The 15,652-nt window shown below is 39.4% G+C and overlaps 1 protein-coding gene across 2 annotated transcripts in view; it reads right to left on the bottom strand.

Annotated features, from left to right (window-relative positions):
- LPGAT1 (lysophosphatidylglycerol acyltransferase 1) overlaps positions 1–15,652 on the bottom strand; it is a 72,600-nt gene that overhangs the window by 13,276 nt on the left and 43,672 nt on the right. For both annotated transcript variants that reach the window (XM_058669158.1, XM_058669159.1), the window contains 3 exons: positions 12,867–12,962; positions 9,514–9,787; positions 4,662–4,788 (listed from right to left, as the gene is read on the bottom strand). In XM_058669158.1, the coding sequence (XP_058525141.1) occupies positions 4,662–4,788; positions 9,514–9,787; positions 12,867–12,962 (497 nt within the window). The remainder of the gene's footprint in view (positions 1–4,661; positions 4,789–9,513; positions 9,788–12,866; positions 12,963–15,652) is intronic.

Here is a 15,652-nt window from a genome sequence, read left to right on the forward strand (position 1 = left end):
TCTAGTTCTGGCTTCCCTTCCAATTCCAGCTTCCTGGGAAGCAACAGGTGAAGGCTCAGATAGTTGAGACATTCCCAGGTGGGAGACCTGGACTGAGTTCTTGGTTCCCAACTTCAGCCTGGCCCAGCTCTCGCTGTTGCAGGTATTTGGGGTGTAAACCTGTGGATGGAAGATCATTATCTCTCTGCCTTTCACATAAACAAAACCAATTTAAAAATAAATAAAACACAAAAAGATATAAAATAATGCTTAGCAGATTACACTAAGTTCAAGTTAAAACATTTGAACTTATATGCTGTCAAGACTTCAGAATATGAACCAAGAAACAAAAACATGACTAAATGCTCAATTCAATTATGTCAACAACATGTAAGGAAATAAGCACTGACAGAAATGCTAAGATAAACAGTTATTGTTTTCAAAAGGCTAATAATGTATCAGTAGGCTACGAAACAGTAAACATTCAGAATAGGCTAAACATCATCTGATGGGTTCAAAGAGCATTGTTATGAATTTTAATGATGGAATGTGATGCTTGCTTATGGCACAGGATACACAGAAAAGATAACCTATGTTTAGCCTAAAGGAGTAGAATTAAAAAATGTAAAACATAAAATTTAACTAATGTATTCAGACTTTATTTTTAGAAGATAAAGTGGAATGTAAGGCAGATGATGAAAAATAACGTCCTAAGTCCCTGCTTGGAACACTGACTTGGGATGCCAGCATCTAGCTTCCTGCTAGTAAGCGTCCAGGAAGGCCACAGGTGACAGCCCAACTACCTGGATTCCTGCACCCGTGTGGGATACATGAGTGGAGTTCAGGCTCCTGGTGTTAGCCTGTCCATGTCCTACCCAGGTGTGGGACTCTGGGGGGTGAACCAGAAGATGGAAGCTCTCTCTGTCTTTCGGTCTCCCTGACTCCCAAATGAAATGAAAAACAAATTAAAAATATAATAGCCCTATTCTTTTCCTCCTCAGATACATGTTTCCCAGACATACTCCCTTCTAATTATTATTTCTGCTATTTATTTCCATATAGCTTATAAGCATGTGAATGCACTATTTCCAAATTATCTCATTTAACATTTAATGGTTGACTTTCTACCCTAAATGCTAAACGGCTACCTTACACTGCTGTCCCTGATCCCCTTCAATGTTCCTGCCATCACTTCTTACTTAAAGACGTTCTCAATGCCAACTCTGTCCTTTGTGAGTATATCTACAATGATCAGTCTGTGTTCTATATTACGCATCTGTTTACTCTATAAGACTGCATTACTCTCGTCTTTGTATACTCCATATACAAATCGGTACCTGATCCTTGAACTCAGGTTTGCTCAACTGAATAAAACTGACTGTAATATGCCAGGGCAAAATTTTGGAAGGTTCCATCTGTAGACAGCCACCCCATACCATGGGCTCAGGTAGCTGACTGACATCACCGTGGTTAGCATGACATGACTAACTCAGAAATCACTTGTTACAAAAGCCTTTACAGACAAGCCATCAAATTTGACATTATTTTGAGCCATCAGCTTGCACTAAGCTGCTCTGGCCTAATCCTCAATATTCTAAATTGTGGTATTCATCGTTTCCTCTTGGAACCATTAAAAAGCTATGAAAACAAGCAAACAAACCAAATCCACTTGGTTATTTGAAAATAGAATTCAGAGGCTCAGATATAAACTCCTACATACAGGGAAAACCAAGGAGTTATTTCACAAAACTCAACAGGTAGCCAATCTACAGTCATGCCAGTAAATAGTTTGGATCTTAATGCTGTGTGGAGAGGAACAGCACCCAACCCACTGCTTTGCTTCACAGGATAATTCGGCCCTGCTTCTTGCAAAACAAAGCTCTAGCAAGCCACAATGTTACTTGAGAATATGAAATGGCATTGCTTAAACCTGGCTTTATTACATCTTTATTCATTTTCTACCCTTTAAACCCAGTAAGAGGCTTATCAAGTGCTTACTCAACGGAATGAACTATCCGGTAACCAAAATATGACACTGATCTATTTGCTTAAAACACTTCCATGTTTTCTCTGTGTAGTGATGTTAAAAACTTTTAACTCTGAACCAGATTCAGACTCAGAGGAAAACAGCAAAAGTGGTAAGAAAAAAAAAATCACACATACACTTAACTGATACTTCCCAAGTATTACTGCTCCCTACGCCTGCGGTGCTGCCACATCAGGCCTCCCACTGTGACCCACAGAACCAATGCCCTATCACAGGCCTTAGGCCACCAACCCCCCAGTTCTTGGGGTTCAGACTGTACCAGGACTTGGAACACTGGCTTCCGTGACTACGGGGCTCCAAGGCAGGACGGGACTGCAGCAGCACTCCGGGCCTTGCCGGGCTCTCTGCTGGCCAGCTGCAGATCAAGGGACTTCCAGGCGCCCGTGAAGCAATCAACAAGCCCCTCTTATGCATTGACACACATAACCTATTAGTCCTGCTTTTCTGGAGAATCTGACTTATGTGCCACAGCAACATATAAATATTCCTTTCATGTGTAACTTACAAATAGTTTAAAAGAAATTAGATGTATCTTCCAGGACAGGATGATGCTTTATTTTAAATTATGAGAAAAAAAGTAATACAAACGATAGATAAGTAAAATGCTCTCATCCAGAAAAGATCAAGAAAATATGAAACAGGGCCAAATATTATTTCTGATTCATTAACAGCAAATATTGCTGAGGCTGCAGCAAAAATTAATATACAAATTGTTGCAGATTATTCAGATCTCCAACTTCATTATAGAAATACAAACCCAAATCCAACTAAGACCACACACATATTAAACACTTTTACACTGAATGGTATCAAACTAAAATGCTTTATTTTTTTTAAATAAAGGAAGAAAAAAAGCTAACCTGGTGTAGAGAAAAAAAAGAACCTGTGGGTGGTAAACATTACTAACAACAAACAGAACTGAAGATTAAAGTGTAAGTTTCCATTTCCAACAGGCAACTGAATAGTGATTGATGGCAAAAACTCCACCCTTTCCATGGAAAAGCAGGACACAGAAGTAAAGAAACAGACCATAAGAGAGGGTAGAAAAGCAGATGGGAATAATGAAGGAAATTATTAGACAGGAGAAGTAGGAGGGAAATGAACAATAATTACAAGCAATGATGGGAAAAAGCCTTATCATGGAACAACGTTCCCTTGTAGGCGGGAAATGCCATGGTTAGCTCAAGCATCCTTGAAGGTGACTCACTCCCAGCAAAGCCCCCTGAGGGGGAGTTGAGGCGAGTAAATCCCTACACACAGATGGTTAGTACCCAAGAGGGTCCCACATGTGCCAGTACCATTCAGTTACTCACAGTTACTGGGGTCAAGCTGCCTTAAAACTTAGCCCCAAATATGCCAAATAACTAGCCTTTATCATAATTACTCTATTCTACTTTGTTCTTTTACATCAAAAAATATCATTAGAGTTAATTCTCTTAAAACCACTTTAAATTACGGATTAAAATCCTGGAATATAAAAATCTAAACAATTTATGCAATTTGAGTGTTTCAATATCCTAGATTCAAAATGGAAAAAAATCTGTTTAATATCTATTAAATGGGATTTATTTTAAATGTGACATTGCTAAATTTTTAAAGCTACCAGATGAAAATGCTTTTTGTTATAATTATTCAAGTTGCAAATTCTAAATTCTATGAGTAACTTTTCTTTCAACTGACTTTTTTAACTGAAGAATTCATACATTCAAACCATAAAAAGAACTTTTTTTGTATAATGAGAAGTAACAGCCCCTCCCCAGGGGCAGCTGCCAGCAGACGGTTACTGCACTCAAGGTTACTGCACTCAAGGCAGTCAAAGTGTGACTTTTGTGCAAGTCACATATTAAAATTACTTTCAGAATCGTCAGCACTCACCAACAACTCAAGCCATAATATTTAAGCTTTAAATTTTGCTTTACAGTTTTCCAACTCTGCACTCATATTTGTAAAACTCTTCTGACTTACTCACAAGAAAACACACTGTCTCTCTACCACCATTGACTTGAGTAGTTCTCCTATTGACTTCCATAGCAATTGTCGTCTTCCTGGGTTTACAAGCTTAGGGGCCATGGGTTAGGTTTTCAATAAACAGTAAAGCTAATCGATCTAGAAAATGATCAAACATACACAGGCATCATCAGTATATGATTTTTTGATATCAATATTTTCATAATTCACACGAAACATCTATCCTGAAATCTATACGAAAAAAATAGTGATAGCATCGTCCATTCAATAAATGTTTTGGTTGTTATTTACACACCTGACGTAAGCATATTAAAACATTAAAAATTTTACATGGAAGTTAGATATCGAAATTACCAATTTAATCACTGAGATAATTTTACATTTTGATTGCAAAACAAATTCTTTTTCTATTAATACATTTTTTTTAGGCCAGGTGAGTACATCCTTCAAGTTATTTACTCTAGTATCAATGCAATAATCAGTGCCTCTAGAAAGTCATTTGCAGAGACATTTATCACTCAGCGAAAAGGACTTCAAAAATACAGTGTAAGAATGACTTTTGAGCCAACCACTTGTGCTGTCCAAATAAAAACTAAATACTAGAACATTCACATGTTTTGAGGAAGGTCTGTTGGGTATGAACTAAGCACTAAGACTGAATTCTTACCTGTAATGTACATGAGTGACTGTTGGCTTCCTGTAGCCCAGAATCCAGGTTTGAATATCTATAGGCTCAGCTTTGGGGTAAGCTATCGTTGTATCTATTATCCACTGGAGGCCTTTTGATTTGCTCTCTGAGAACAAAGAAAAAATGACCTAAAAGTGGGTCAATTTTTACATAACCTGCAGCAAAAATCACAGTACAGATTACTTGAGCAGTATACAGCATACTGATATACTGTTGCACTAAAAAACAGGATAAACTTTGGGTACTATTGTTCTACAACACATGTAGGATGAAATTAAGCATTTCTCAACATATTCTCAATATATTTCTTATATATATTTCTTAATATTGACGAGTTGCAAAACAAACAGAACAGCACTATGATTTAGTGAACATGCTACCATTTAAGTATTCAATATATTAGGGACTATAAAAGCGCAATTTATATTTATCACTCTAATTAAAAAAAAAAAAAGGAGGCCTATGAGAAAGCCAGAAGCTAAAGTATTACATCACAAAAATGGAAAACAGACTTCAAAACAAAAATCATTCTCTAAATTTAACACAAGACAAACACTGAGATTTGCAATTCTTGCAAGATGTTAATAAATAATGGAGCATAGAAACAAACTTCAGCATTTTCACACATTATTGTTAGTTGTTGCTCTTGTTTAAAAACAGAAGCATCCCCCAATTTTAACAAGAGTTATATACACAAAAAAGCAAGCTAAACCTTGCTGCCACACAACAGGTAGTCCCGTTGTAGAACAGGAACAGGGAAGTGCTGTTTTGTTTGGCCCTTTGCAGTTTTTCAAATTTTGTTTTGTCATTTTTGATTTATTTGAAAGGTTAGAGAGATCTTTCATCTGTCGATTCACTCCTCAAATGCTTGCTAACAAGCCAGGGCTGGGCCAGGCTGCAGCCAGGAACCACGAGCCAGGAAAACCAAGCCAGATCTCCTATGTGGGCAGCAAGGACTCAAGCACTTAGACCAACCCCTGCTGCCCCTCAGTGTGTGCGTTAGCAGGAAGCTGGATTCAGAAGCTCAGCCAGACTTGACATGGGGAACAGACATGTGAAATGGTTTTTATTCCCAGCACTGAGCACAAAGTCGAGCAAGAACTGAGAGGGGAATCCTCCCAGAGACTGCTGAGGGACAACTTTAAAGTGTAACTCTGCTGCTTTATAAGTCCAAATACACATTAGGAACCAGTGATAATTATTTTTATATGACAAATAATTGAAAAACGCTCTTAAACTCTTTAAAGATTTTAAAACAACATTCTGGAAAAAAATATAAAAGAAAAAACAAATAAAGGGATCAGGGTTGGGATGTTCTTGCTCTGCACTGGAGCGCCTGGGGTTAAGTCCTGGCCTGGTCCAGACCTGGGTTTCCTGCTAGCGCACACCCTGCAAGGCACAGGGGGTGGCTCAGGTACTTGGGTCCTCAGTCACCCATGCGGGAGACTTGGAGGGGGTAGCTCCAGCCTGGCCCAACCCAGGCTGAGACAGGCATTTGGGAAGTGAATCAATAAATCAGTCTCTCTCTTTGCTTTCAAATAAAGGTTTAAATAACACATTATTAATAAGGTAACAATTTATGTAAATAAACACACTTTAAAAGCTGCCAGAAATATGTGTGCTGAAATGTTGAGGGATATTGCATATTATTTTGAGATGCATAAAAAAGAAAATCCAAGATGGACTAATGGATGGAGAGACATGTGAGTAGGCAAACACAGTAAGCTGTTAACTGCAGACGCTAACTGGCCATCTCATTGATGTCCATTGTAAAATACTTCTATCACAGATGCATGTTTGAAAATTCTCCTAATACAGTGATGGAGAAGCGTGAGTCAGCAGAGTTCAGCTTACTATTTGTTACAACACACCATACATCTGAAACAATCCCAACCTTTCCAGAGTTCCTCAGCCAGAACTCAACACTGATGCACATGGAAGCCCCACAGATGAAGACAAACACAAAGCCAGGGTTTTCACTTAAAGGGACTAAAATGTCAGAACATATAAAAACCACGGAAAGTAAAACGCAAAACACCAAAACACACAGAAGTAAACGGTTTCACGTAAAAACAGTTTTCCAAGACACTTAATGGTTTTTCCTAAATAGCTGGAATATTTTAATTAAGGTTGGATAAATCCTATACTACTTTGTACTGGTTATAAGCAGAAATCATTTCTTTCCAAACAAAAAACCCATTTTTCCTCAATATCATGCCTCAGGTTCACACTGCCCTTTGTCAACTGGAGCAGCGCAGGTACCAACATGGGGGCCTGAGGGGGAGGCACTACTGGAAAACAGTGGTCGTTTTGGGCTTCATCCTCTTTGGAAAGCCTTGGACTCCAAGCGCTGGCTTTGCTGACGGCGCCACAGCATCTCTCCAGCAGGGAAGCTATCCTGAACCTTCCTCTTCTATTAAAAGATTTTCAATTTGGCTTTTTAATATATGATGAATGATTAAGAGTCCTGACTGCCACGCAGCTTCTTGAGAGGAGAAAACTCAACACACTCTCACCGGCACTGGTTTTGTATCTGGTCCTAATTCTCACTTAAGAACCAGCATGTGAGCACTTCAGGAATTTCATGGAAAATAGAACTAAAGATGCCTGGGCCCAAGAAAACATTTGAAATCTATGTGTAGCTTGTTTATAAACATACATTTTCCCTGAGCATTTTGAGATCCCCTGTGTTTCCAACGGTCAATTATTCCAATCTTAAACAACAGTAAAGGAAATAACAAAATGCTACCAAACAGGCCTAGTGAGTTCATCTTTAAATTTACAATTTATCATACCAAGTTTTCACAGCAGCAGTGTCTGAGATATACTTTTTTTTTTTTTTTAAAGATTTTATTATTACTGAAAAGCCGGATATACAGAGAGGAGGAGAGACAGAGAGGAAGATCTTCCATCCGATGTTTCACTCCCCAAGTGAGCCGCAACGGGCCGGTGCGCGCCAAACCGATGCCGGGAACCAGGAACCTCCTCCAGGTCTCCCACGAGGGTGCAGGGTCCCAAAGCCTTGGGCCATCCTCTCCTGCCTTCCCAGGCCACAAGCAGGGAGCTGGATGGGAAGTGGAGCTGCCGGGACTAGAACCGGCGCCCATATGGGATCCCGGGGCTCCCAAGGCGAGGACTTTAGCCGCTAGGCCACGCCGCCGGGCCCCTGAGATATACTTTTTCAAAACAGTCTTCATGCTTATGCCACAAACATTTTTTGCAAAACTTCACAATTTACTAGATGATCTCCAAATTAAGGCTTACCTTCTCCTACTCATAAAAGCAACATATACTCATTTTAAAATTTGGAAAATCCACAAAAGTATAAAGAGATGGAGGGGAAATCACGCATGATGTTATAGCTCAGAGAAGGGAATCAGTGCTCACATTTTGGGGTTCTCTTTCCAGGAACCTGCTACTAAGTCAGTGTTTTAAGAATTGGGCTCATGAGGGCCCGTTGCGGTAGCCTAGCAGCTGAAGTCCTCACCTTGAATGCGCCGGGATCCCATATGGGCACCGGTTCTAATCCTGGCGACCCCCACTTCCCATCCAGCTCCCTGCTTGTGGGCTGGGAAAGCAGTCGAGGACGGCCCAAAGCCTTGGGACCCTGTACCTGTGTGGGAGACCCAGAATAGGACCCGGGCTCCTGCCTTCAGAATGGCTCAGCTCCAGCCATTTGGGGAGTGAATCATCAGACAGAATATCTTCCTCTCTGTCTCTCCTCCTCTCTGTATATCTGCCTTTCCAATAAAAATAAATAAAAATCTAAAACAAAACAAAACAAAAAGAGAGTTGGATTCATGAGCCCAGTGTAATAGCCTAGTGGTTAAAGTCCTTGCCTTGCAGCCGCCAGGATCCCATATGGGGTTTGTATCCCAGCTGTTTCACTTCCCATCCAGCTCCCTCTTGTGCCCTGGGAAAGCATTTGACAATGTCCCAAAGCCCTTGGACCCTGCACCTGCATGGGAGACTCAGAAGACGCTCCTGGCTGCTGGCTTTGGCTTGGTTCAGCTCTGGCCACCTGGGGAGTGTACCAACTGACAAAGGATCTTTCTCTCTGTCTCTTCTTTCTGTATATCTGCCTCTCAATAATAAAAATAAATACATAAATCTTAAAAAAAAAGACTTGGGTTCACATTATTGTTTTATTTCCCCTAACCCATTTACATTATATACAGCACAAGCATTTTTCCAAGTTAACAAAACTTCTCTATTGTATGGATATTACATAACTACTTATCTGTTTTCCCTCTGGCTATTTGATTTTTTTTGTAATTGTAAATAACACTATGATAAACTTCTTTGCTTATATTTCAGATTATTTCCTTTTGATAAGCATTATTTGCAGTGGAATAACTGAGTTATTTATTAACACTTGAAGGCTCTTAGTACTCTGACAACATTAAATTCTCAGCATTAAAAACAAGCAAAAAACTTTCTATAGTTAACAATATGAAAAATGACAAAACATTATCATTCACATAAAAAGAATTAGTTTTTCAAACAGGTCATTTCTACATCTCTATCTTTTACCTGATGATTCTACAGAAACAGTTTCATAAATAATCACTTATAGAATGCTCCTGCAGCACTGAGAATATTCCAGAATGAGGTTAGGGTGAGGGAAAGACACATTTGACTTACAGCATTTGCTTTATTTGAATAGATTATTATCATTATAAACTACCTGCATAAATAGAAACCTAAAAAATTATAGTTTCACATTGTCCCTAATTCTTCCCTTTGTCAAATTTAAATATATTTTAAAAAAACAGTATCTTTTGGAACTCGCTTAATTGCAAAAACAGAAAAATGCCAACAGTCACCATACCTAATTCCTTAGCATCTCCTCCTGCTGGGCTTCCATTTTCCTGCCGTGCTACCAGTGCACTCAGAATAATCTTTGTTGCACCAACCCTTGGCAGAGTGACATGAGTAAGAAATGGCAAGTTGTTCTTTTTGGCAAATGCCTGGCTTGTTTCTCGCCTCTTCCTGAGGAAGCCTCCTTCTGGAAACAAAACGATCCATTTCCGGTCTCTGCTCCTGTAGTTCTTCTCTAGGTGCTTCTTGAGAAGCAGCAGCTGTTGGTCCCGATAAGATCTTCCCTGGAAGGGACACACACATAGTAGTGCAGGTGCTTCTGAAGGGCAAGGCCACAAGAGTAAAGACAAGCCCCAGTTTCTTAGTCAAGACCCAATTCTAATACCGAAGAGTCAGTTCCCTTCCCTGAACTCTGCTTGCTTCTTTTTTGACCACAGTAGGAAAAAAAACCAAACACCCAAGGACATTAGCAGCAATCATTTAAATAATTATTGTGCAGGAAAAGTACATTTTTCTGACTGCCCCTGAAAACAGACTCACTCATCAATTCACTATTTACTATCATCTGCCAAGCACTCTTCTGGACACTTAGAGTAAACGAGAGACCTTCGTGGACCTTCTATTCTTCGCTGGGAAGATGGTGAATATGGAGTGTAAGAATTGGTGAAGGGTCAAGGACAATGGAAGGTGCCTTGAAGGGGCGGACCTCTGTGAAGGATGACACCCAGTGGAGACAACAGCAGAATCTCCCAAACACCACAATTTGAATGTTCCAAGAGCAGTACCGAGGGCAGCATGGCTCAAGGGTGATGAGGCAGAGCCTCAGCAGTGGGAGACGGAACTGCAGAGGGGGGCTGATAGCAAATAAGGACCCTGTTCACAGGTCAGGCTTGTGGGTGGTAAAGCCACAGGGCTGCTTTGAACAAGGAAGTGCTACATTTTTACTTATATTTGAAAAATCTGCTGGTCCCTACAACAAAAAGATCCCATCATCTAAGTCAGAAGACAAGTACCAGAGCACACACAAGGGGGTCTGCGAGCACACACAGGGGGTCTGCGGGCACACACAGGGGGTCTGCGGGCACACACAAGGGGGTCTGCGGGCACACACAGGGGGTCTGCGGGCACACACAGGGGGTCTGCGAGCACACACAGGGGGTCTGCGGGCACACACAGGGGGTCTGCGGGCACACACAAGGGGGTCTGCGGGCACACACAGGGGGTCTGCGGGCACACACAGGAGGTCTGTGGGCACACATAGGAGGTCTGCGGGGTACATTCAGAAAGAGTGAATGCGGAACAACATTCTGATGACCTGGAGCTTTGCTGTGAGCAGACAGGAAAGAGGATGACTTGCTGATTGCAAAAAGGAATCCGGAAAAATGTACAGGAAGACCCCAAACCTGTAACTCAACATCACTAAAGTTTCTCCTTCCTGTGAGATCAATTTATTAATAATTTCCAGCCAACCAATTTATAGGGGTACCTTAGATAATTAGTGTGGAAAGCAAACAAGGCATTTTTTTTTTTAGCTAGTTTACTGAACTAGACTGAGTATGGTTAAGGCAGACAGTAAATTTTCACATTCACAAGTAAACTATTTTTACTTGTCTTGGTGATCCTGTCAAAATGGTCTAGGAACAAAATCCCACAGTTTCTTCAGACTACCAGGATGAAAGGGGCTCTAGTTTTTGCACTGTGTTCCCCAGGCTCCTCAACTTCCTAGTTGCTGGATCTGCTGTCTTCTCTGAGGTACCAGGCTAGGCTCTGTGCAAGGTTGCTCTGACCACAGTCTATCACCAGTGGTTAATCTCCATTGCCACTTCTTTCTGAGCTTCCCACACATAGTTCTTTCTGTCTCTCTGGTTAGACGAACCAAGGATATTACTCTAGAATAAATTAGACAACATAGCAGGTGAAAAATTAAGACGGGTTGTGTACATAAAACTGGAATAAAGCCCATGTGTTTTATGACATCCACTTATGCAAACCTTAGAAGCTTTGATACTTGTTTCCAGCTGCTTTTTGAATTTGTGATTCTTAGAAAAGTCTTAATTAGATGTGAAGCTACTAATTGCTCATTATATACAAAACACTACATTAACCAGGCTAAAGCTGCTAAATATACAAGCACAAAGTAAGTGTGGCGTTACCACACATAAAAACTTTGACAGATCAGGATCTGGCATTGTGGCATAATGAATAGTCACTATTTGCAAAGCTAATGTTGCATATGGGCACTTCTTTAAGTCCCAGTTGCTCCACTTTTGATCCAGCTCCCTGCTAATGTGCCCTAGCAGGAAGCAGAGTTGTCCCATGTCTTTGAGCTCCTACCACCCAATGGGGGAGACTGGCAGCAAGCTCCTGACTCCTAGCTTTGGCCTAGTCCAGTCCTGGCTGTTGTGACCATTTGAGAAGTGAACCAGTGGATGGAAAATCTTCTTTTCTCTCTAACTTCAGTTTCCAAATAAATAATTAAAATATTAAAAAAATACTCAAAATCTTTCACACAGCTACACCATGTACCTATTTGGGGACAGTGTATGATACTGGTAGCCCACCAGGGACACATTCCAATGCAGTGTTGGCTTGCCTGGTGGCTATCATTCTCATCATTCTCTTCCATGTACTGAACATTTCCTAACAGTGGGGACTTTTTCAATCCACCTTCATCTGTCAAGTCTATACTCATTCTTTAAAATTTATGCTAAATATCCTCTTCTCTGAAGATTCTCCAGAGTCTCAGAAACCTGATGAATTCAATTTTTTAAATTCACTTTTCCAACAATGAAGTCCCAAAATATTTCCTATTATGTTACATCTATTTAAATAATTTTCTTATTGGTAATTTAGATATCCTGTTTCACATAACAAGACCTTATAAATAAAAATAATAGTGTTAATATAGACAAGAATAATAATCATGATAAAATCACAATGTGAGTAGTAGGCACTGTTGGAAGTTTCACATTATTACTTCATTTACAAGAACTGTCTCAGGGGAATACTATCTATAATTTTCACTTGAAAAATGAGGACCCTTTGAACAGTAAGTAATTTGCCCAATTCACACAGCCAACCAGCAAAAAAGCAGGGACTGTGGCAGGGCTAGATAAATGCTTACTAAATTCAACTATACTTTCCAGATGGAAAGAAAGCAGAGATTAGAATATCTGCATGATAATCACTTGACATACTCAAATTCAGACTGAAATAAATGTTTATGGAACACAAATTCAGAAGAAGCATTCTCTGAGACACTGGGGCTGGATCTACTTAGAACTGGTCTTGTTTTGCCTCTTTTCATAATAAAGAATCAGTCTGACAGGCTACCTTTGTGGGAAAAAAACGTTCATCACTTACCTGTCTTATAAAGAAGTCTCCATGAATCAGAGAAACAATTCCAAAGTTCGTATATTTAAAAATATGATCCATCAACCACATCATTTGAGCAACAACCTAAAATATTTAAAAGCAAGAGATAAATGAGTGTTGTATAAAACAAACCTGACTTTAGCCAAGTCTCCAAGGTCTAAATAAAATCATCGAAGCACAACCTGGGTTATCCTAAATTTCTTAAATCTAATGGCTTTTTCTAAAAAAAAAATGCAATTACTAACGAAGCCTGCATGAAAAATTACAGGACCTGATTACAAGTCTTAGAATGCTAAGCCATCTGTACAAGCAACGCTGAACTAGTTTCTTAAATCTGGACTTAAATGATTTCAAATCTGTTCTGTCCTAACCCAGGTCTGGTAGTTCTTATGCATAAGAAAAATCATTACAAAATCATTTCCAGCTAATCAAAGAGTTGTGAAGGTTGTCAAATGAGGGCTATATGCTTTATTAATAAGTACTAAAACTATGTGAAATATAATTATACCTTAATGGCTAAAATGTTAAAAGTTAATGTCAAAAATAGCAGAGTATTTTAAAAATCTTTCATAAATTCATTTTGTGAATTTATGCCAGCATAAAAATATGTTTAATGCCACAGTTCTTAAAATCAAAAACACATATTTGCAGCAGGGGACTTCGTCTCAAGCAAATTTTAAAATTAATGGTAAGTGTAAGTAAGATCTAATTGATGAATTGCTTAATTGTTCTTTCCTGCTGAGGAAGCAGCATTCCTTGTTATAAGCCTTAAATAAAGCGAGAATCTCAGTCGAGCATGTGATGAGCACAACTGTGGTTTCTCATGGGAATAACAAATGTAAACATCGGCTCTAAGCACCAAATTATGCGGATTTAGAACAAGGAAAAATTCAACATTTATATGCTGCTTTTACAAAAGCACTCTAAAAGCCCACAAATATATAATATTACAGCTTCCGCCTTAGTTTTTCAGTTACACACCCCTATCCTCTAAGCTTTACTATATTAAATTACTTTAAAAAAATAAAAGCATGCCTAAGTGAACAACTCAGTTGCCAAGTTGAATTAGAGTAAAATAACCCCAATCTCACTTTTCAATCTTGTTTTGCTTTGCAAAGTTCACTTTGTTTAAATAAAAATGAATTTCAAAATAAATGGAATTTATTAAAAAGTGATGCCCCCCCAAACAAAGTGGACTCAACCTGTATTTTTTTAAGGGGCCAGCATTGTGATACAGCAAGTTAAACCATTTCCTGAAATGTCAGCATCCCATTTGAGCACTAGATTATGTCTTGAAAGCTCCACTTTCCATCTAGCTCCCTGTTAATATGCTTAGGACAGCAGTCGAATATGATCTAACTGTCTGGGTTCTTGCCGCCCAAAAGGAGAGCCTGATGGAGTTCCTGATTCCTGGTTTTGGCTTGGCTCAGCCCTGGTCATTGTGACAATTTGGAGGGTGAATCAGTGGATGAAAGATCTCTCTTCTCTCTCTCTAATACTCTATGTAATTTTAAGGTGTATAGAACCTGGTTGTATATAAACTGATAATTGAAATGTCAATGAAGAAGTCACAGGATGTGGTTCAGAACTTGCATTCTTTTTTTTTCTCTCTTTTTTTAACATATTGGTTACTCAATACCATGTCAATTAATTCCATAATGCTATAAATTGTTACCGATGTAATGTCGGGGCTTTCAATTGATCAGGATGATACTCTGCCGACTCTACCTTCAGACCAGAGATGGTCTCCCCAAGAAACCGTTGAACTTATCTGGACAATAATGCTTGGTAAATACTTGCAATGAAAGGATCTCAACTGATTCTGAACTGTGGTAATGCAACAAGGTGGAGGAATCCACCATGGGGGGAGGGCTTGGGGAGGGGCGGGGGAATCCCAGTGCCTATAAATCTGTGCCACATAATGCAATACAATCAATAAAAAGAAAAAAAATAAGCCCTAAAAAACATATTCTATGTAACCCTGCCTTTCAAAATATCCCTTAAAAAATTTCAACTTGATACACAGTATGATGTATAGTTCAGATGTATTAATCTCTGGGTGTTTACATAATTGGTATTTATGCTTAATCTTTATGAATTTAACTCTTAAGTTAGAATGGTCATTAAAACACCAAGTTCAGAGCTCGGCACAGTAGACTAGTGGCTAAAGTTCTTGCCTTGCATCCACTGGGTTCTCATATGGGTGCCAGTTCATGTCCCAGCTGCTCCACTTCCCATCCAGCTCCCTGCTGTGGCCTGGGAAGGCAGCAGAGGATGTCCCAAAGCCTTGGCACCCACGTGGGAGACCTGGAAGAAGCTTTGGACCAGCTCAGCTCCGGCCACTGTGGCCACTTGGGGAGTGAATCAGCAGATGGAAGATCTTTCTCTCTGTCTCTCCTCCTCTCTGTAAATCTCTCTTTCCAATAAAAATAAATGCATCTTAAAACATCAAGTTCAGTAAGATTCCTGAACTATATTGAGATTTGTGCTCAATTATTTTAGGTAAACTCTCACAAGTCAATATAAAGCTTTTTTTTTTTTTTTTTTTGCTGTTGTTTTTTGTTTTTGTAGAAATACATGCTCTTAGCGTTATTGTAAATCACTATAAAAGGACAAACTGCCTTATTTCAATTACTTATTAAAAATATACCAGCTAGCCCATTTGGAAAAAAGTAGTTTGTCACTGGGTCACATTTCTGAAATAAAAACAAAGAAGGATCAGTGAACACATACCTCCTAAATTAACAGTCAATGTTGGTAGTTGGACACTTAGA

This window comes from Ochotona princeps, chromosome 10 (genome assembly GCF_030435755.1).
Source record: "Ochotona princeps isolate mOchPri1 chromosome 10, mOchPri1.hap1, whole genome shotgun sequence".
NCBI classification, from domain to species: Eukaryota; Metazoa; Chordata; class Mammalia; order Lagomorpha; family Ochotonidae; genus Ochotona; species Ochotona princeps.